We start from the raw sequence: 22,667 nt of genomic DNA on the forward strand, positions 1-22,667 counted from the left end.
AGAAAAAGTAATGACAGGAGCGGCGTCATTTCGGCATATACACTTTTCGCACACATCAGGACGAAAGTACATTTCAATTAAATGATATTTCGATGAATGAACAATTTTCCTTGCTTTTAGTAAATATCTAAAATAGTGCGCAAGTTTGTCGACGTCTTTATTAAGTGAATTTTTCAAAGGAACATAAAGGGTCTCTTTCAAATCTTTGCCCCAAAAAGCGCCATTTTGAAATGCAAGATTCATGCGAGATGTGAAGTTTCATGTAACTGAATGAAAGAACACGAAAGTTGTAGAGGGAACCCAACAGTTCTGCACCAAATACTTCCACAACTTAAAACTTTGTAAGTTTTCATATTATTCTACTTTACAACAGCCTTTCTGCAGTTTCGTAGCCCCGCAGGGCCTTGAAGGTTTTTTGTGCCCCACCTCCCCCACACAACAAAACTTCAAGGGTAGTTGCAGGGCTACGAAACTGCAGCAAGGACGTAGTGTGAAGACCTCTAAGTTGGTCCTTGACTTCAAAGTGGTCCCCGTAGTTGTAATTGAACTGAAATTTTACGCAGTCCAGGGATTTTTCCATTCCTATATTTGCATAAAGTTGTTAAACTTTGTAACATTGCCAATACTAATCTGTTATTTTGGTCCTTTTTGATATATGCGCTCACTTTTATTACTTTTTCAAAATTCCGATGCATTTTACAATGCCAAACCAGCCCAAACTGCGCGTCCAATTTTTTCACCTGCTGGTTAGGGTGTCTCATATTAGCATCATGGGAGATTCGATTGCGCTGCACACGGCATGGACGAGACCAGCGACCGCGACCCACCGATCACTGTACGGATATGCGGATGTCCATATGGCCTAGCAGTTTACTGAGTGAGTACCAGCTCAAACAGTCATTAATTTCAATCTTGTTGCTCGACGTTATATTTCATACTCGCATACAGGCGTTCTGTTTACTGGGTAGCTCTGCATGGCAGGGCTGTGTGTTACCGGCGTTATACGGCCTCCCACAACACATAGTTTGTTTTATGCTACGTTCCGACCATGGTTCCGACGTTCTGTTCCGTAGACTTTTACGGAACAGAACATCGGAACGTAACATAAACTACACTTATACAAACTATCCAGTAAACAGAACGCCTGTGTGCGAGTGCTGATTGTCTTCGTCCAAAATCAAATTACACTGTGAACTTACACAGAAACATCGCACAATGAATGATGGCCCTGCGTACGATGCTGTGTGTTTCCGGCGTTATATAACGCAGAGCTAGAACTGCTGTACCTCTCTCGGGGGGAGGGGGAGTACTTGTTCAGAGAAGTGGTAGGGGTGTGCGGCCGCAGGTATAAAACCCAGGGCCCATTTTAGACCTAAAATCTCGTTGTTTTAGGACCCCATTTTAGACCTTTATGACCTTTGACCCAGGTCAACAGTCATAGCGTCAACATTTTTTAAACGGAAAAAGCAAGTATTTGCCCCGGCAAAGCCTACCACTGTAAGCTTATACTGCGTTTAGAGCTATTTTGTTGCTGGCCAAGCCATGATTCCGAAAAATCATGAGGAAATACTAACAAATTTTGTGAAAGAAAATGCCTTTCACTCTCACCAAATTTTGGTCCAGCTTCTGCAAATTATCAGTCATCTGCAGTTACAGTCTGAGTGGTGTTTTTTTTTTAAATTACAATTCACAACAAACCTCGCTGTTTGTCTGTAAAGCAATACTACTTCATATGGCCATGGTCGACCTGAATAATACTAGGAGCAGTAGAGCCACTTTGTTTGGGTATTTTCTATTGGGCAAAAATCTGCCATATGTAGAGTTCTGACAAATCAGTGACAATGTTTTAAAACAAAGTCCATATTTACTTTAAGCCAGGGGTTCTCTGTAATGGTTCCCCTGCCACAGAAAAGATATCCATGCTTATTGAGTGCAGCTCAGAACCCTGCTAGCGAGATGGGAACAGACTGTTGAAATTTGTTCTTGTGTGGCACTCAAACTTCAACCCCATTTTAGACCATGGTTTACAGTGGAATTGACCCCCCCCCCCCATTTTGGACCAAATTGCTGAAATACCCACCCCATGGGCGGCGCATATCATATTGGCAAGTAATAGAAGTGACCCCCCCCCCGACTCTTTGCCAACTTAGATTTTTTTACCTGTCCGTGGTATTTTGGGAAAGGGTTTTAAACACAGTTTGTCAGGAATTTATGATGATACTTGAAAGAATAGAAATATACTCCAACACCCGACCCTGGCCCACTAAGCCCCAAGGCTGTATCATGCACGCACAGGAAAGCAAATTTAGCACTTTGAGGCAGCCATATTGTCTAGTTTCCATGTGTTGAGTTCGTACTCTACATGCCTTGACATTGTTTTCATTGTAACTTAGGTCATTTCACATCATTGGTACAACGTACATTTCAGTGACTTTGAATGACAAAGTTCTTTTACGTCAAGGACTGTGTCATCAGTCTTAACTGATGTCTAGCTGTAAATTCAAGCTGTCAATCTAAACTGAATACAATATGATTGTGCTCATGGAATTTGTGTCCATACACTTTTGTAATATATTGTGGTTTCAGTCGGATTTGAACTCACAACGTATAGCACCAGTCACCTAGCGCAGAAGCCATAGATAAAACCGCTGAGCCAAATCCCCAATCTCAGCCTCATGTGTGTTCAGCACACAATTTGAGTCTTTACGGTTACACCTATAGTGTACTCATTTATGTATTTTGTTATGTCTCCATTTCAATACTTACCGTAGTCATAATTTTACATATGTGCTTATAATGAACAGACCTGCTTTGAGTCAGTTTTTAGCTCATATTTGGTGTGCATATAAATACCAAAAGAGATTATATTTAATTTGCATACATTTTATCTTCTGATAATGATGACTGGATTGATTTGCTTACTGGTAATAAATTTTTCAATTTTAATCTCTCCAGATAACAGAGTTCTTGGAAATGATGTGGAAAGATCTGAGTTATCACTGCTTGCTGATTTGGACCATGCCTACACGTTTTAACAGGCTGAATAATAAACTGGTGACGTACTCAAAAATTGGCGACAACAGAAAAGTAAAAAACAGTATTTCCCCGCACATACACACCATGATCATACCAGAAACAAGCATGATGCCATTTACTTAATGCACAACACACGAATGCCAACTATTTGTTGTAATTTTTATTTTCCTGTCATATGATTATTAGTCCCCAAGGACACCGTCCGGGGGGACTTATAGGTTTGGTCATGTCCGTCCGTCCGTCCGTGCGTGTGTCCGTCCGTCCATTCACACAGATATCTCAGAGACGCCTGGAGCGATTTTGTTCAAACTTGGTACAAGGATAGTACCCTACCTCATACAGATGCACGTCAATTTGTTTCACAATGTGATCAAATTTGGCCGTGTTAGAAGACTTTTTAGTTTACATCTCCATAGACTCCCATGTATAAGGCCAAGAAAAATAAAAATTTAGTTTCTCATCGTATTCATATTGCAAAAAGGATGCAGTGACACAGTTTTTAGTCCCCACAGATAAAGTCCAGGGGGCTTATAGATTGGGACATATCCGTCCGTGAGTCCATCCGTTCACCCATCCATTCACGCAGATATCTCAGACACTTTGACAAAATGTCACGTGACCTTGGTGACCTTTGACGTCAAATATACATATTTGTCCATAACTCAGTAACCACAAGTGCTAAACCTTTCATATATGGTATGATAGGACACCTTATGACGCCACATATTGTACCTCATTAATTATGTGCATATCTAATTTTGAGCGAGCCAATAGAGCTAGAGGTCTGATTTTTGGTATATAGGGATAACTTAGCAATACAATTTTTTTGACAAAATGTCATGTGACCTCGGTGACCTTTGACCTTGATTATACATATATATATGCACAACTCAGTAACCACAAGTTCTTTACGCTTCAATTTCGATAGGATAATAGACCTTAAGATGTCACATCTTGTACCTCATTTATTATGCACATATGTATTTCTTGGCTGGCCAATACAGCTAGAGGTCTGATCTTTTTTCCCGATTTAGAACCATAACTTAGACATGCCTCTTGTTTCAAATTGGGAACAATGACATAGACCTATGTGCCCATAGATCTGAACATATACATGTACACTCCAGTGATACTTCTTAATGACCACATTTCCCTGCCCCATCAAGACTAATACTCCTATTACAAGTGGGGACTATGTCATTGTCAATGACTTGTTTTTTTGAAATTCTCGGAAAATCTAAAATCATGTTAAAAGTTTGAATTTAAATGCTACTTCTTAGGCTATCGACAGTGTTGTACACTTTTTGGTCTTTAATGTGTCTTACTTGAAGAAAACCCTTGGAAAACTGAGGATAATTTGAGATTGGTTTACAACACATTTGCTGCTGTATGGGGCTTTAAGGTTTGGCTGAAACAAAATAGAATTTTTACACCAAAACCCCTTGTCTGACAGCACTGATATTTGTTATACAGGTTCATAGGGATGATCAAATTGTGAAATATTCAAATTTTGATAAATCCACAATTTTCTATTTTCAGGACAATTTTTAGCTCACATTTGGTGTATACATGTATGTATATTATACCAAAAAGAGTTTTTATGGTAGGTCAGCGGTGTCTACATTTATGTATGTTAGTATGTGTGCATGCTATCTTCGTGCACATCGAAAACTCAAAAACCGCAGCACTACCATTGTAGTATTTGGTGTACTGGTGCACCTGGGGGTGGAGATGTGAATTTGTTCAAATGAAAGTGTCAGTCTTCAAAATATGATGATGAGGTAAAAAAAAGAAATGTGGTAGAAAATTTTCATTTTCAGCTACTATACGATAGTCTTTTGAAGCTATTGGGATGGGTATCTGTCCGGCATCCGTTGTCAGTATGTATGTATGTCCGTTTGTGAGGCGTCCAGTCACTCAAATATCTTGATAACCGCAGTATTTACTGATTTGCTATTTGTTGCGTAGATGAAAAATATGATTTGAGAATATATTTTTTTTAATTTTTAGCTCACATTTGGTATACCAATGTGAGGTTATCATATAAGCTGAATCAGTTCATTTGCATCCGATTTGCATGTCTGTATGTCTGTATATTTGTGGGTATGTGCAGATGTATGTCCGTCACACACAAAGGCTCCCATACCGCCAAAGCTACCATCTCAGTATTTGGTGTACAGGTAGATGCAGGGATTGAGATGTGAATTTGTTCAAATGAACACATCAGTGTCAAAAATGTGCAAATGAGGTAAGAAAAAGTGAAATCCAGCAAATGTGCAGGAGGCATGCCAGTGAGAAACAGGCAAACTCCACTGATCTTGATTCATTTCCTGTCATTGTTTATGAACTGTTACATATTAACAGACCAGCTGCAACCATAGACAGTAGATGGGGAAGACAGTTTATACTAAACTAAGAGGGGCTTGTTTCTGCTATGCATGTTGCTTAAGTTGACCTCCAGTACCAAAAGTTAGACCTTAATTACTTTTGTCATTCTTGTTTTTCTGGTTTAAATATTTCTTGTTGTTTTTCTGGTTGTACTGTGCAGAAATCATTACCATAACATCAACGTATAATTTTCCTCCACTGAACAGATAGAAACAACATTTATTATTGATCATTGGTAACCCATACTGGTATATACCAATTCTGATCAAATTTGAGCGACACCGTATAATTGCGGTATTTTTTCTGAAACCACTCATCTGATTATTTTGAAAGTTGGTATACATGTTCCTCAGGATGACCTCAGTCAAGTTTATACAAATTGAATTGAAATTTTCATATTTGTAATTTTAGGGCAATTTTCCGAATTTTTGGTCAGAAAAATTTTTATTCAAAAACAACAAATCTGATAGCTTTGATATTTGGTATACAGGTTCCTCAGGTTGATGAAAATCAGTTTTATGAATATTGTGAAGATATCTTGAATTTTGTATTTTTGCTGAATTTTTTGGTTATTTTTCTCATTTTAAGTAAAATTTCTTCTTTTCAGAAACCGCTAGCCCAATTGCTCTCAAATTTGGATTGGATGTTTACAAGGGTGTTACCCTTCTAATTGTTGAACTTACGACAAAATTTGAAATATTACTGTTTTGGGGCAATTTTTGTCATTTTTGGTCAAAAAATCTTAAAAAATATTTTCTTTTTAAAGCTCCTGGACAGACAACTTGTTCTCAAAATTACTTGTCTGATAGCTTTTTAATTTGGTACAAAAGTCCCGAGGGATGTTATTTGATAAATTTTCTGCTCAAAGTGTTGGGAAACCCCCAAATTTTTATATTTTAGGTAATTTTCTCAGTTTGTGACCTTAAATGACCTACACCAACTCAGGATATGTTGTGAGAGAGTTTCGAAGGCTGTGAACATAATTTTGTCATATTTAATATCAGTTTGTAGTAAATTTGATCAAGAAAACAAAGTTGAAGTAAATATTTTCATTGCGAACCAATTTTTGCAACTTTTGCATGTTAAGACACATAAGAACTGATGAGAAATTAGGATCCAGGATAATTCCAGATGTTGTAATCCCCCCACAGTGGAAGGCATTTCACTATCTGTAACTGATTTAAGTGTTGTTTACATTTGAATGATAGCACTCATAGCATTAATTAAAACATCCCCAAGGTTGTAAATACATTTCCTGTCAGCTGGTTTTATGTAAGGGGTGGAACATTTGATATTCAGGAGGGGGTAGGGGCTAGAAGATTGATGAGGTAGCATTACTTTTTACCAGATCCCTTGTACATTTTTTCCCACTCTTTATTTTTTCCCCACTCTCCCACCTTTTCTTTTTGTCAAGCTTCTCTGGCTAATTTTTTTGTTGACATTGCTTTCTGTATGTAGGATCTGCTTGTCCCGTTGCTATAGAAGATGATATTCCCAAAGACGACCTCCAGTACCTAAGTTGCAGACCTTATTTGCTTTTGTCATTCTTGTTTTTCTGGTTTAAATATTTCTTGAATTTACCAATTCAAACCGAATGTGAGCACACTGTCCTTGACGGTATTTTTTGATATTGTTGAAAATATGCAAATTAGCGCCAAAAAAGGCATTTTTGGTAAAAATCTTCTTCATAATCGCTGGTCAGACAGCTTTGTTATTTTGTATATAGGTCCCTTGGGATAACCCAACTTAGATTTGTTCAAATGTAATGAAATATGCAAATCTGTACTTTTAAAGAATTTTTTCATCATTTTTGGTCAAAACTTTATTTCATCAAAACCGCCCATCTGACAGCTTTGATATTTGGTATTGGTATACAGGTTCCTACAGATGAACTAAATATGATATCTTGAATATATGATGAAATCTGCAATTTTGTATTTTTGGGGCAATGTTTCCAATTTTTGGTCAAAAAATGTTTTTCTCTCAAATTTCTTGTTGGATTGCTTTGAAACTTAATACTCTTGACTCTAGAGTTGTTTTCTATATGATTTCTTAATTGTGGTGAAATTTTCATGTGTGTGTTTTTGGGGTTTTTTGCATTTTGGGGCAATATTTTGGTCAAAAAATAATTTTCTTTGAAGTAAATGTTTTGATTGGTTTGAAATTTGTTTTAATGTATCTAGAGGCAACCTCGGTTGAGTGTCTTCAAATTTTTGGTGAATATTTTCATAAAGGCATTTTTGCGCAACTTTTCCCATATTTGGTCAAAAATCATTTTCTCTGAAATCCCTCTTCCAATGGCTATGAAACTTTGTATGCATGTTGCCAAGGGTAAACATAGTTAAGTATACACACTGTGGCCTGCCTCATCAAATCAAATGAGAGCCAAGTGTCATTGATGCTATGTTTTCCATTATTGATCGAAAAATCTCTTTCTCTAAACACTACTCATCTCATACCACTGGCTGATTTGTTCTCAGGGATAATCTTACTGTGATGTTCAAATTATAATAATATTTTCAATTTTGTATTAGTGGTAATGCAGCTTTTTTGACATTTTTTGAAATGTGCTATCAAAGTATCTATCTTCATAAACATATGTGTCACAAAAAGCTATTCTCTACATAGCACAACAGGACTGTATTGGCCTTTAGGTAATGTGCTTTTATTTTTGTGAAATTGATGCCCTTTATCTCATTTTCCCCGGTTATTGAAAGTAGTTATTTTACTTTATAGAGAAAAACTGCTCTTGTGCTTTACTCTACTGTTAAAATTTATGTACAGTTAAATAAAGATTTTTTTTGGCTAAATAATGCTCAACGTCCATTTGTATGTGTGTATGAGATTGAGTTTATAAGACAGAGTTACTTGTAGGATTATTCTACAATACTACTGATTTATCACACATTTGGTATTGTATTGAAAAAATACATATGACACCAAAATGTCCGTAAAGGTGTCTACGGAAATTCCACTTGATTACATGTTCCATCTGCTATGTTCAGCTTCTTTTAAGGAAAATTAAAAAGAATTGTTGACTTGAAAAATGTAACATGCCAGCTGTGAAGTATCAGGTATTAGTAGGCCTATAGTACACTTCCTTGGATTTTTGTCAACTTTTAGTATTGAATAAAGAAAATCAGTTTGACTCCAAAAGTGTCCTTTTTGACTTCAAAGTGGTCCCCGGGAAAATCGAATGATTGTACACTCTGTCTGCTTTATTCAACTTCTTTTGCGTAATTGAAGCAATGTTCTAACTTGAAAATTGTAACATGTGACCTATGAAGTATCAGTTATTAATAGGACTATAGTACACTTCCTTGGATTTTTGTCAACTTTTAGTATTGCTTAAAGAAAATCAGTTTGACTCCAAAAGTGTCCTTTTGACTTCAAAGTGGTCCCCGGAAAATCGAATGATTGTACACTCTGTCTGCTTTATTCAACTTCTTTTGCGTAATTGAAGCAATGTTTAACTTGAAAAATGGAACATGCGACCTGTGAAGTATCAGGTATTAGTAGGACTATAGCACACTTCCTTGTATATTTGTCAACTTTTAGTATTGAATAAAGAAAATCAGTTTGACTCCAAAAGTGTCCTTTTGACTTCAAAGTGGTCCCCGGGAAAATCGAATGATTGTACACTCTGTCTGCTTTATTCAACTTCTTTTGCGTAATTGAAGCAATGTTCTAACTTGAAAAATGGAACATGCGACCTGTGAAGTATCAGGTATTAGTAGGACTATAGTACACTTCCTTGGATTTTTGTCAACTTTTAGTATTGAATAAAGAAAATCAGTTTGGCTCCAAAAGTGTCCTTTTGACTTCAAAGTGGTCCCCGGGAAAATCGAATGATTGTACACTCTGTCTGCTTTATTCAACTTCTTTTGCGTAATTGAAGCAATGTTCTAACTTGAAATTGTAACATGTGACCTATGAAGTATCAGTTATTAATAGGACTATAGTACACTCTCCTGTGATTTTTGTCAACTTTTAGTATTGCTTAAAGGCAGAGCCTCCCTTTAAAAGGACGCCAAGGTATGGCGCGTTCATTGTGTAAGTGGACACCAAACAGGCACACTCGGGCACATGCTCAAGAAAATGCCACTTTTTAGTTTTCCCCGGCCGCAAAAACACAGACAGACTGCCAAGCGGCCAGTGTGAAGTTGCTGCCGATCGAACTGTATGGTTGTATTCAAAGTTTAACGTGACTGGAAGACAATTTTATAGGAAATTCGAGCGTTTGTGGTGGGGAATCAATGACCGTTGGTGATTTGAACCGACCGTCAATCAAAAGCTTGCATAAACTCTGTATGCAGGATTAGCAAAATGTGACAAAGGTTGAGATCAGTTTGTGTAATCAATGTTATAGAAATCAAACATCATACTGGCCATGTGTTTGACTGGGAGGAGAACTCCACTAATGCGAGAACCTGGGATTGAAAAGTGCGGCTTTAAAGAAAATCAATTTGACTCCAAAAGTGTCCTTTTGACTTCAAAGTGGTCCCCGAAAACTTGGGATGATTTTACGGTCTCTCTGCTGTATTCCACATCGTTTAAGTTAAAGACAGAATGTGTTGACTTAAAAAATGGAACATGCGACCTGTGAGGTATCAGGTATTAATAAAACTATAGTACACTTCCTTTTTTGTCCAACTTTTAATATTGCATAAGGAAAATCAGTTTGACTCCAAAAGTGTCCTTTTGACTTCAAAGTGGTCCCCGGGAAAATCGAATGATTGTACACTCTGTCTGCTTTATTCAACTTCTTTTGCGTAATTGAAGCAATGTTCTAACTTGAAAATTGTAACATGTGACCTATGAAGTATCAGTTATTAATAGGACTATAGTACACTTCCTTGGATTTTTGTCAACTTTTAGTATTGAATAAAGAAAATCAGTTTGACTCCAAAAGTGTCCTTTTGACTTCAAAGTGGTCCCGGGGAAAATCGAATGATTGTACACTCTGTCTGCTTTATTCAACTTCTTTTGCGTAATTGAAGCAATGTTCTAACTTGAAAATTGTAACATGTGACCTATGAAGTATCAGTTATTAATAGGACTATAGTACACTTCCTTGGATTTTTGTCAACTTTTAGTATTGCTTAAAGAAAATCAATTTGACTCCAAAAGTGTCCTTTTGACTTCAAAGTGGTCCCCGAAAACTTGGGATGATTTTACGGTCTCTCTGCTGTATTCCACATTGTTTAAGTTAAAGACAGAATGTGTTGACTTGAAAATGTAACATGCGACCTGTGAAGTATCAGGTATTATAAAACTATAGTACACTTTCCTTTTTTGTCCACTTTTAATATTGCATAAGGAAAATCATTTTGGCTCCAAAAGTGTCCTTTTGACTTCAAAGTGGTCCCCGGGAAAATCGAATGATTGTACACTCTGTCTGCTTTATTCAACTTCTTTTGCGTAATTGAAGCAATGTTCTAACTTGAAAATTGTAACATGTGACCTATGAAGTATCAGTTATTAATAGGACTATAGTACACTTCCTTGGATTTTGTCAACTTTTAGTATTGAATAAAGAAAATCAGTTTGACTCCAAAAGTGTCCTTTTGACTTCAAAGTGGTCCCCGGGAAAATCGAATGATTGTACACTCTGTCTGCTTTATTCAACTTCTTTTGCGTAATTGAAGCAATGTTCTAACTTGAAAATTGTAACATGTGACCTATGAAGTATCAGTTATTAATAGGACTATAGTACACTTCCTTGGATTTTTGTCAACTTTTAGTATTGCTTAAAGAAAATCAATTTGACTCCAAAAGTGTCCTTTTGACTTCAAAGTGGTCCCCGAAAACTTGGGATGATTTTACGGTCTCTCTGCTGTATTCAACATCGTTTATGTTAAAGAAAGAATGTGTTGACTTGAAAAATGTAACATGCGACCTGTGAAGTATCAGGTATTAATAAAACTATAGTACACTTCTTTGATTTTGTCCAACTTTTGGTATTGAATAAAGAAAATCAGTTTGACTCCAAAAGTGTCCTTTTGACCTCAAGGTGGTCCCCAAAGACTTGTGTGATGATTTTACGCTCTCTGTTCTGTATTCAATCGTTTATGTTAAAGAAAAAGAATGTTTTGATTTTACAATTGAATATGCGACCTGTTAAGTATCAGGTATAAATAAGACAAGAGTACACTTCCTGTTTTTTTCAAACTTTTAGTAAAGAATAAAGAAATCAGTTTGACTTCAAAAGCGTCCTCTTGACTTCAAAGGTGTCCCATGAAAATTCGGATAATTTTACGCTCTGCCTGCTGTATTCAACTTCTTTTAGGTAATGTATTACTTCAATCGCGTCACTTTCTATGGTAGGTATTGGATATCTTTGTAAAAAAAAAATAAGAAAAATATCCCCTAAAATATTGGCCTCGAGCCCTATTCTGGTGTATTTTACATCTGTGCATTCGTAGCATAATGCTGAGGCCTATAGATTGCATTCGTGTCAAGGGATATCGCTTCAGAACCGCTGTTAATCTGTCCATAGACCTTTTCTGTAGTTTACTACGACACCAATCGTTTTTTTTTTACCTCGCAAAATAATGAAATAGCTTAGTCTTTGAATAAATGAACATGTACCTACTTTATCTCTGACTATCTATGACTCATCTCCTACTTCCGTTAATTATGTTGAATGTGGCAACATCTATAATTTCAGCTTTTTTTAAGAGCCGTCGACTGTTTCTGCTCGGTTCTGAACTTTTGACCCAAAGTATTCAATTACGCGAGAGGGCAAACGTTGCAGAATTCGTGGACGTCGGCTCACGGGAAAACGGTTGAAAATACATGTTTATATTATTGAGGTAGCTAGCAGAAGTAGACAATGGGTCGTGAACTGACCAGTGTTATAGTACCGGTCGAAGTAAACTACCAAAAATGTCTATGGGCTGGCTTGTGGCGATGAATTTTTGACCCGCAAGTGCGATTGATACGCCACAGCAATGCTGCAAATTGTATTTCATATCCGTTTATGTATTTACGAGCAGCGATTAGAATGACTTCCAAATATCGATATGACTTCAAATGAGTCATTTTATAGATAAGTCATTATGATGTAGACACTAGCCCTCCCCATTGTTAATTCTGTGCTCAGCCCTTATTTTGTACATTTTTCCCAACTCTAAGTATTAAATACTAAAATAGCAGCTGATATTACATCGGAAACGTCCGTGTGACAACAAAAGCGTCCATTATGCGGTAGGTGTCGTCAGACTTGAGTTTAACCCCCTATCTTACCGGACATTTAGGATGGGGACCACTTTGAGTCGGGGACCGCCTTGAGGTCTTCAACAGACGTGCCATTGTCCAAACCCACAACCCCAGTCAAAACTTGAGCTACTACTGTGCAACAGCTATGTGCAATTACAGTCAGATTCATAAAATGACTCTATGTCAAATACTAATGGCCCAACCTTTTTACGTCCACGATTCATCCCATGGTAGTAGCTACATCCCAGTCGTAGCATGGGAAGGGCTCCCTGCACTGACCACAACCGTGATGTCTAGTACAACCGTCTGTTTTCTATTTGACTTCTGCAATTCTCTAGTCGCCCTTGTCAAATGTTGTACTTGAAGAATTTACTAGATACCGACCTTGACAAAAAAACACTGTACAGGAGGGAACATAAATTATTTGCTACCCCATGCCCATTGAATAACAAGAGTTTACATGTTGCTTTGTATGCTTAGGTTGAGGTGCTGTCTGTGAATTTGTAACTCTCCTCAGAATACTATCGGTATGTATGGAATGAGTCATGAACCAGAAGAGACACCAAGGACACTGGTAAGTCATACCTACATGATTTTATGATTTTTTGTGATATCGCCATTTCAAATCACGGGACCGTGTTCAAACGTTGAACAGGTCAGTCAGTCAACTGATTAATCTTCAGTCAACTTTTTGCTGTGCAGTAGCCTCCAAGTTTAGCAACAAAGCTTACTCTGTCAGATGGCTGCTTTTGAGTGACATCATTTCTAACAATGCCTTACTGAACTTGGAAACACCAAAGCTGCTATTGAACCATAGAGAATTGTTTATTTCAGTCTGACATGGCTACTGCTTGAGTCGGATCAATATTTCCTAGTGGACTTCACTGCTCTAAAAAATGGTTCATACAGTTAGACAACACAGTACATACCCATCATAAAATGCTATTGCTCTGTAACATCTTGTTGGGTCTTCTCTTTCAGATCAAGCAGTTCCTTAAGAATGCCAAGACTGCCAAGTTGTCGAACAAGAAGGCAAGCAGGATAGAGCGCCCCAAAGCACCATCAGTGTCCAAAAGATCAGTTCAAAAACAGGTTGCAGCAACAGTACTGACAAGGAGCGCAAGGAAAAAGTTTCCGCAAACTTTACTGCCTGAGGAAGTTACCTCAGCCACTCCGAGAACACTTATCAAGGGATTTTTACAACATGGTAAGGAAACATAAATTTTTACAACACCCCAGGCAGCATTTTACAATTGTTCTTGCCACAAACTGATGACGTCAAATTGCCATACATAAAAACACAGACTCGTGGTAATTATGGCACTGTGTATTGTGTACGGCGATTTGACGTCATCAGTTTGTGGCTATACCACTTGTAAAATGGTGCCACACCCTGAGTGTTTTTTCTTGAGCACACGATTTAACAACCTGCTTAGAATAAACACAAACACGTGCTCTTTTCTCCTCTACACCAAGATCTTGAGATATTGATATACAAACTGTGTTGATAGTGATATTCTTCACCATGATTGCTGCTTGTGATATAACATCACATAGTTGATTTAACACACTATCTGCCTAGCCACAGTGACAAAATTTCTTCCAATGTGCAGAAAGATATGCTAAAGCTGAAAGACCATCAACTGGATTTTGCATCAAGATTGCAAAACTGTATTTGAACCTGTATGAATGAATCATGAATGATCAGAGTAAGCTTATATATTAAAAATTTGCTACATGGATAAGAACAATAAAAAGGAGACTCTCTTTAATGTGAGACTTAATCCACACAATAATATTGATATGCTAATACATTGAAGAACAGTAATTTACATATGGTAAATTTATAAATGCATAATTTTTTATGGTCCCCTCTATTAGAACCAACCGCCACCCCCCCCCCCCCCCCCCCCAAAAAAAAAAAAATTTCAAGCAGAGGGGTCATTTCCCCCTTGCCAGTGAAACCTGAAGAAAACACTGAGCTGTAACCATCTTCACGCTGTATAGGCAGTATTAGCAGATATTTTCCTGCCCCCACCATTCATGTCAGAGTTGTTCCTTGGCATATGAAAACAGGTATATTAGTGGACAGCAGACCATATGCTGATGTTCATCAACTAGGGAAAAACACTTGGTGAACATAAATAAATTCACTTGCCCATGCACACCGACATTCTACAAACACTAGAATGCCTACCATGGCAATGACACACAAGAGCTTCCCAATCCATAATCTTCAAATTACCTTCATTAGTGTGGGGTTGCAGCATAGCAATTTTGTAATTGTCAACTTCATGAAGGGAACTGAGTATCAGTGTGTCACAATTTGTTCTGTAAAACACCATTTTTACTCCTTCACCAGCACCTATCAGAACCCCTGCCATACATATCCCTAAACAGAAGAAAGCAGCCCCAGCATTGCCAGCTTTGCAAGTACCTAGCACACAGGTCACCAGAAAGAGGACAAGGTAATGCTATTCCCTGTAAATTCCTTTAAACACCAGACATGTGCATGTGCTACTACTTTCAGTAGCCAGCAAAATAATTCTGATTAGGTATCGCATTTCTCATATACTGAACATTTCATATCCCATAGGATTCAATGGTAACTTGTTCATGACACAGCGGGCCACATAGTCATTATTTGACAGAAACTCACTCTGAACTATTTCTGAGCAGTGTAACACTAACAGTGATTCAAATCTATTCATGTGTGGTTCAGTGATGAAAATCATTTTATTCGTCACAGATTTTCATCTAGGATGGGAATCAAACATATGATTGTCATTGACAAATCAAACCAAGTATTCTGATCGAAAATTATGTTTGAGAAACCTGTAAAAATGTAGTCCCAACAAGAGACTATGTACCCTCAAGGCAGGTGACCATTTGCCCTCCTGATGTTGGGAAAACGGTCACCTGCCCTTGGCCACATAATCCCTTGTTGAAGTCATTATGTATATTATATGTACAAGCAAATAAATATAGTCAATTACAGCAGAATTCACATGACTTTCAATGGTTCTTTCTTTCACATTCATCTATTTGACCATTGGAGTCAAATAAATTACAAGCATGTGTAAGTAATTTTGACAATGCGTGAAGTGTAGTAGGTGCAGTTGTTAAACCCATTACACACCCGGAAACCCAATCAATGTTTTGAAACTTTTGTTCATATTTTGCTCCGGGAAATTTCAAATTGTTCTCCTTCAGAATCAGTTGTAAAAATCAGGGGTCACTGTAGAAAGTTTGGGAATAGAGAAACAAATTACCCAAAATTTACTATTATGAGTATTTGCAATTCAAAATAATCTTAAGGGGAAAAAATTACAAATCCTTATTGTTACAAAACAAGATGGTGAAACTTTACTCTCCAGGCTTCAGAATGAGGACACACAAGCAGTAGACCAGAAAAATATTGTAAATATCTTTAGTGTTCGGAAAAGTTTCACCCTGCCACGTTATACCTCACATTGGACTCTTCATACATGCATCTATCTATCTGTTAATTCACTCATTGAAGTCTGCCCTCACTCACATTCAAAGTATGAAACGGAATAAAACAGTGCAACAAAACTGGTGCCCTTTGATCTATGATGGAGAAATTAATCAGTCTCAATAGCACTACTGCCAGAACTCTGTCCACTGGTGCTTCTTTATTCTGGGCGTGGAGCATGGAAAGCCAGTCTACATGTGACTCTGTAGACCCTGAGAGATTGACGCACAATATGATGTATTCTACAAACAGTACACAGTAAGTGGAATTCTAGCATTCCTGGTGAACTGTGCCCTTCTCTTGAATTTATGTACTACTATTTGCCAGATCTTCCTCCAAAGGCATCGTTGAAGATGAAGTCAGCGATTCTTTCGAAACCAGGAAAACTCCAAGCTTCAAGCGGCGGAGAGCACAGAGAATGTCGGTGGGTACCTTTGGTAGAGGTGTACAGGAGAAAATGAGAGAAGACGAAACCACTGATGACAGTCAAGAAGACCCAAGTAGTCAAGAGGAGATGAGAGAAACCGTAGAAGAGCAGGAAACTCAGAAAAATCAATCAGCAAGGTAGATCAGATTCTCCCAGTGTCAACAATTTTCCTGCAAGGCTCATTTTTTGCCATCAGCTCTAGTTCGCTATATCTGTAAAAGCAAATATGTCCCATACAACATATTTTAGCAGACTTGACCATCTGAAGATTTCTATAAACATGCATGAATGTGATTTCTCTGACCTGTGCATTTCACAGTGGTTTATGTCTCAGCAATCGTATAGTTACTGTGACCTTAACACTGATTTTGAATCACATGACCTTAAAGAGTTAAAGGGATAAGTGTGTACCAGTATATGAATTGATAGATCCTACATTTATTTCCAGTGTTCCATCATAATGAAATGTTTGTTGGCAATGGTGCTTTATTCTTTTTCAAGATATAACAAAACCCGACATTTCGAAAACTTATTTCCTGTTTTTGGCAAATTTTTTCAGCGTACCAGAAATCATTTGTCTGTTCATCCCATTCAGTGGGATGGGAGCAGGGCTTTTGTAAAATGGAGCATGTATACATATGCTTCTATGAAACAAAAGTGGCCAAAATTATGCACAAGATAGCTCATTTGTTCCTTTCAAATGATAGCTTAGAGCGCTTAGAAATATTGGTGGTATTGTGATTAAGTATTCATGCAGCAGCAGAGGCAACAATATGTTGCACACAAGTCACAGGGAATTTAGAAACTCTGCAATGCTGCAAACATGCTAAATTTCTAATTCTAGGGATCTTGTCATTGTTTCTGAAATGTCAACCAAAAACTTCTGAAACTGCGTAATGTTTGTGCTGAATCCATCATTTATTCTTTGATTTTCTCATTCCATCACTGAACAAACAGAGCCATAGTTGGTGAAGCAGACATGTCTGGCGATTACAAAAAAGTTCCCAATTTCAAACGTCGAGCACAGCATCGGATGTCACTTGGAACATTCAGCAGAGGTGTCAGAGAGAGGATGGCAGAGGATTATGGTGATGGAAATGTTGACAGTCAAACTGAATCCAGTGCAGTATCATCAGGAGAAATTGGACAACCAGAGATGTGAGTTCAATATACATAGTAAAGTTCCATTCCAAGTTTTTGCTTAAAGTTTCCTAGAGGAACCTTTCAACCGTTCTCTTTAAAATCAAGAGTAAAAATTGTAAGGTATCGGACAAATTTTGGTACTATAGAACTAGATTACCTTAACTTTACCAATCTTTAGAATTCAAAATAACTGCCATCCATGTGTAAATAATGTGGGGAAAAATTAAAATTTTCAATTTGAAAAAAAACTAAGTTAATGAGTTAATCAATAAGCTTCACAATGAACCCCATAAGTGGTAGACCAAAAAGGTATTGTAAAAGTTTGGGAGTCAGATTGTCTGTCCCTGAGCTGCATTCTACTTTAAAATCTCTGGTGTGTTTCTCTCAGGGAGTCCACGCTAACTGAAGTGTTCCCATCAAGTCAATCTGACGACAATGAGAAAAGTGACACTGTTCAGCAGCCATTGGAACAAAGGGAGTCTATTGAGATGTCAGAGAGAGAGGATCAAGAAATGATACTACTTGAAGATGGTCCAGATGTTGACAAGACTGAATCCAATGTCACTGTCACAGACACCGGAGATGTCATTGAATCTGAAGAAATGAGGTGGCTATCACATTTTGTTTGTCTTCACAACTCCTCTCACTGCTCTTTAATATTCAGACACTGAGAGAAATGGGTTTTTGAAATAACTTTATCTGAATTCCCATTCATTGCATTGAATGCTTCACATTTGGCAAATGACCGCCAGGTCTCAGGCTTCAAACCATTGTACTTATGCAATATCTAATATTCATCTCCATAGGGTATGCATCTTATATATATTCAGTGACTTGCTGTTTGCTTCTCTGTAGGGAACCTATTGAGGGCGATGTTCAAACTGATGCAGTGGATGAGGAGGTAGCCAGAGACAGTGCTGAACTGGAAGAAGAGAGAGTGGTAGCAGAAAGGCTTGAAGGATCAGAAAAACTAAGCCCAATTGCACAGGACGACAATCAAGATGATGATCTTGTCAACAATGGTGATGATAATGATGATGATGAAGTTCAGGAAAGAGATGAACAAGTCTATGAAAAAGGTGATGACATTGATGAAGAGGTTGCCCCTGATGAGGAGGAGGATGTTGCTGTTGCTGGTTCTTCTGGAGATGAACTTGATGATATCAATGACAATGTAGTTCAAGATGACATCAGAGATGGCCAAGCTTCAGGGAAGAGTGCCACATCAAAAGATACAGCCCAGGCTGGTCCATCCGGAAGGTAATGATAACAGCTGTGTACTGACAGATAGGAAAACAATTTGTTTTCAATGGGACAAAATAGAAGATTTATTATGATTTACAGAATGTAAATCAACATGAAAATTGTTATCAACTCCAATTTACTAGCTAGGTCCAGTAAACACTAGATACATCAGAAGTGATACAACTCAATTTAAAATATTGTTATTCATCAATGGCTATGATTCTCATTTGTTTTCCACAGGCAAACTGTGAAAAGAGTCAGAAAACCACCGGGTATGAAAACAGTCTTCCCAAGAAGCCTGACCAAGAACATATTCACGTTCTATTCAAAGTTAAAAGTGAGACCACAGGCAATGGAGTCAGTGTATGCAGGGTAAGAAATATTTAAGTTACCGGTAATTCTTGTTATGAATAAGTGAAAATGTACATTTTTCAATCCACTAGTTTACCCCTCCTCGTCACTCACTCCAGGCTGTCTGTTGTGCAGAATTCTTAGAAAATTAGCTGTTAAAGTTAGAAATGACATTATTATGATATTTTTATCAGTTTGGCTTTCATAAAGATGAAATTCTCTTGTCTCTCACAACACACTTTTACAATGATTGTAATGCTTTGATGACACTACATTGTGTTCTTGTATCAGTATGATCATGTCACGTTGACTACCACCATCAAGAATAATTTTGTCTCGCTAGGTGGAAAAACATATCATGAGTTAAAACATATTATAAAGGATTTTGGTCTTGAAAACGTGAGTTTTTTACACAACGTATGTAGTATTCTCTTCAACCCAATTGACAGAGTTGAATTCTTGATCAAATTATCGGTAATCCCGTCACCATTAATAGTACTTCACTTTTTATTTTCAGCTCAGAGAAGTTTCTACAGAAGAGTTTTAAATTCCTACATCTATATGCAAAGCATGCCAACAGGAAAACTATAACAAAGGAAGATGTCGAATTACTCATGAGAAGGTACAGTTTCAAGTTTTTGAAAAATTCTGCCATTTGCAAAACAGGATTATGTTCTTGAGCATGATTTGTTTTAATAATGGTCACGGTGTCATTCCAGAGCTGTAACTGTCAATATAAGCTTTCCCATTAATATTTAAATTTGGGCGGGTTATATTTTAAGGTAAAATGCACAGATATTCAGACTCTCATATTTCAACAATAGTTTGCTGGCATACTGCTTGTATTGTTTCACTTTGAAGCTTGTGTAGTAAGTGAAATTCTCATTGTCTTCTTTTTATGAAAATCAAAAATCAGAAGTCTTTTCCCCTCACAAGGATACACTCACATGTAGGTACAGAGGCCATTTTGAATTTCAAATATCAGTAAATTTTAGGCAATTGTTTTCTGGGACCAAAATTTGCATTGTGACCCTGGTATGTATCCTTGATTTTCCAAGAGAATGGTGAGTTTCCATGAGGAAAGGTTTATGAAAACATTAAGGCTGTGCCTGCTTGCAGGGACAGCACAACATTCCATATTTTACCGATTTGTTTTTCTATGCTGTGGTATGTATACTGGAACTACAGTGTTACTGGTGCTATTGTTTATTTCTCCTCTTGCAGGCAGAGATTTGTAACAGACAAGCAGTCACTTAACAACCTGATTGAGAAGATGCTGCCATTGGAGTACAGACAGGAATTGATTCCAATTGCTAGATCTGGAAACAAGCTTGAGCCCAAGCCAAAGTAGTAATCAGCTTTGGGAATGTGTAAATAGACAATGGAATTCATGAAAGATTTTACAGGACATTTACACTGCCAAGACACTTGCAAATACTGTGTGAGTTATCTCTGTCCTTGTGTCTTCAGACACGCTATTTTGAAAAGTAATGTTTTAATGACCAACATAAACCCTTTCATCACCATGGTTTGGCCCAATCCTATTGTTTGCAAGGGAAAGAGGACCTCTCTATGGAAGGGAATGGGTTGAAAGGATAGGTTTGTGAAGAGGGAATGAAATTTTCATTTTGTCCATTTTGCATACTTTTGAAAGAAAACTGATTCACTCTTGTGATGTAAAGAAAAATAACCATTTGTTTACAAGTGTCATATACAAAGAGAATGGCAGACACGTACATAAAACAGAACAAGAAACAATTTTCATTGCCTTTTCAAATGGCAATGAGATATTAGAATATCATCAGTACACAGCTTTGATGAGGCTGAAAAGATACCAATGCAGTGTAAGTTAAGCATATGGACTTAGAACTGTGTTAAATTTGTCTGTATTGTATCTGCAGAAAATTTCAAGCAGTCATTCATTTCTTATGTTCTTTTCTAACTATCTTAAAAATATTTTATACAATTTCACTGCCAAGTTGTTTTCCAGATATTATCAATCACATTATTTTTCATAGAGTGTATATTGTGTGGATAAGTATTGAAGTAAGGTTGCCTGCACACAGAGAGAGATGCCATAGAGCTCTCAATGGATCACGCTATTTTGAAATAGAAATATTTACATTCCCATGCTGATATTTCACAGTGTTTACTTGAAAATTTCAACAAACAGGTGCATAGTTTTAATTCTCTAATAACTTCTCTATTCCTCTTGTACGATTACTTTGGTCTACTATACATATGGTCCATTTTAGCAAAATGACTTGGGGACTGCATCAACATGCACTGGTTTTTCAAAAAAGCTGCTACAATCTGCTTGAAAGACTGGCATTTGGTAGAAAGTCTGTGTATTTATGTTTGATATTCTGCTTTAGAACTAGTATATTGGAAAGTAGCCACCAATTGTAGTGTATGATGAGATTGTCCAGCCCGGTATAAACTACAATACTTTACTGTTACCAAGGTGAGGGTATGATGAAGAATGTGTTGGGCAGACTCAAGTTATCGTTTGTATGAGCACAGAAGAATACAATGTTGAAGCAAGTTACAGTAATACATGCCTCAAAATTGAAAGGCAAACTTTCAACCCAACTTCCAATCAGGAAATTTTACACCATCCCCATTTCAAAATGAAGAATATAAATTCAGGGGTGACACATCAAAATTCAAAATAGCTGCCATCCCTGTGTTATCTGTATATTTTCAATCAACAAGTTTAATTACTCCAAGAGCTTCAAAATGAGCCGGCACAAGTGGTAGACCAAAAGAGCATTATAAAAGTTTTGAGTCAGAATATCTGTCCCAAAGTCACTGAGCACATGCTATGCCTTAAGTAAGTGTGTACCAGTCCTAGTATCAGAATTTATGCTTCTGCCTGTGCCGAGTTTACTTGGACTGACGTCCTGCTTCTGTAGGCAATACAGAGCACTTGTAAACTTACATATTTGGTGCATTAAGTCACAGAAGTAGCCAAGCTTTTTTCGGTAAACATCTTCCTGGATGTAAAGTGCAAAATTGCAAAATTGTTTACCACCAGGTTATCTGAATACCAGCAGGTTTTTAGGAGTTTGAGTACAGGACTTTGTCAAAATTAATTACAGCAGCTTTGGGCAACAAGGACATTTCATAATATACACAAGGTCTGTACACTCCTGAAAAAGTCCTTGAATTTCATAGCCTCTTGGAAAGTCCTGAAAAAGTCCTTGAGTATGAAATTGAGTTCTTGAAAATTCTTGAAAATTTAAAATCCAAAACTTTATAAGATTATCAGTCTTGATATCATGAAAATGATATATTTCACAAATGTATATTGGACCTTGAAAAGTCTTTTGAAAATTGCAGAAAGAATCTATGAAAGTC

The 22,667-nt window shown here is 37.2% G+C and overlaps 1 protein-coding gene across 3 annotated transcripts; it reads left to right on the forward strand.

Moving 5' to 3' along the window:
• The first annotated feature begins 203 nt into the window (after nucleotides 1–203).
• LOC139148197 (centromere protein T-like) lies at nucleotides 204–21,437 on the forward strand. 3 transcript variants are annotated; one of them, XM_070719514.1, is made up of 11 exons: nucleotides 204–341; nucleotides 13,132–13,219; nucleotides 13,627–13,852; nucleotides 15,008–15,113; nucleotides 16,469–16,705; nucleotides 17,526–17,726; nucleotides 18,100–18,318; nucleotides 18,567–18,971; nucleotides 19,197–19,328; nucleotides 19,825–19,929; nucleotides 20,532–21,437. In XM_070719514.1, exons 2-11 carry the CDS (start codon nucleotides 13,175–13,177, stop codon nucleotides 20,656–20,658), a joined length of 1,803 nt encoding a protein of 600 aa, XP_070575615.1. In that variant the 5' UTR covers nucleotides 204–341; nucleotides 13,132–13,174; the 3' UTR covers nucleotides 20,659–21,437. The 3 variants fall into 3 exon arrangements, with proteins under 3 accessions (XP_070575615.1, XP_070575613.1, XP_070575614.1); XM_070719512.1 differs by having other exon boundaries at nucleotides 13,163–13,219; XM_070719513.1 differs by having other exon boundaries at nucleotides 212–341; nucleotides 13,126–13,219.
• The last annotated feature ends 1,230 nt before the right edge of the window (nucleotides 21,438–22,667 follow it).

The sequence above is a fragment of the Ptychodera flava genome, chromosome 13, assembly GCF_041260155.1.
Source record: "Ptychodera flava strain L36383 chromosome 13, AS_Pfla_20210202, whole genome shotgun sequence".
NCBI lineage: Eukaryota > Metazoa > Hemichordata > Enteropneusta > Ptychoderidae > Ptychodera > Ptychodera flava.

What these genes read in the sequence shown, in the direction of transcription:
- LOC139148197 (XM_070719514.1), top strand. Translation starts at nt 13,175, where the DNA reads ATGTATGGAATGAGTCATGAACCAGAAGAGACACCAAGGACACTG. An exon ending in CAAGGGATTTTTACAACATG is followed by an intron (nt 13,853 to 15,007) that starts GTAAGGAAACAT and finishes CTCCTTCACCAG; the next exon opens with CACCTATCAGAACCCCTGCC. An exon ending in ATTGAATCTGAAGAAATGAG is followed by an intron (nt 18,319 to 18,566) that starts GTGGCTATCACA and finishes GCTTCTCTGTAG; the next exon opens with GGAACCTATTGAGGGCGATG.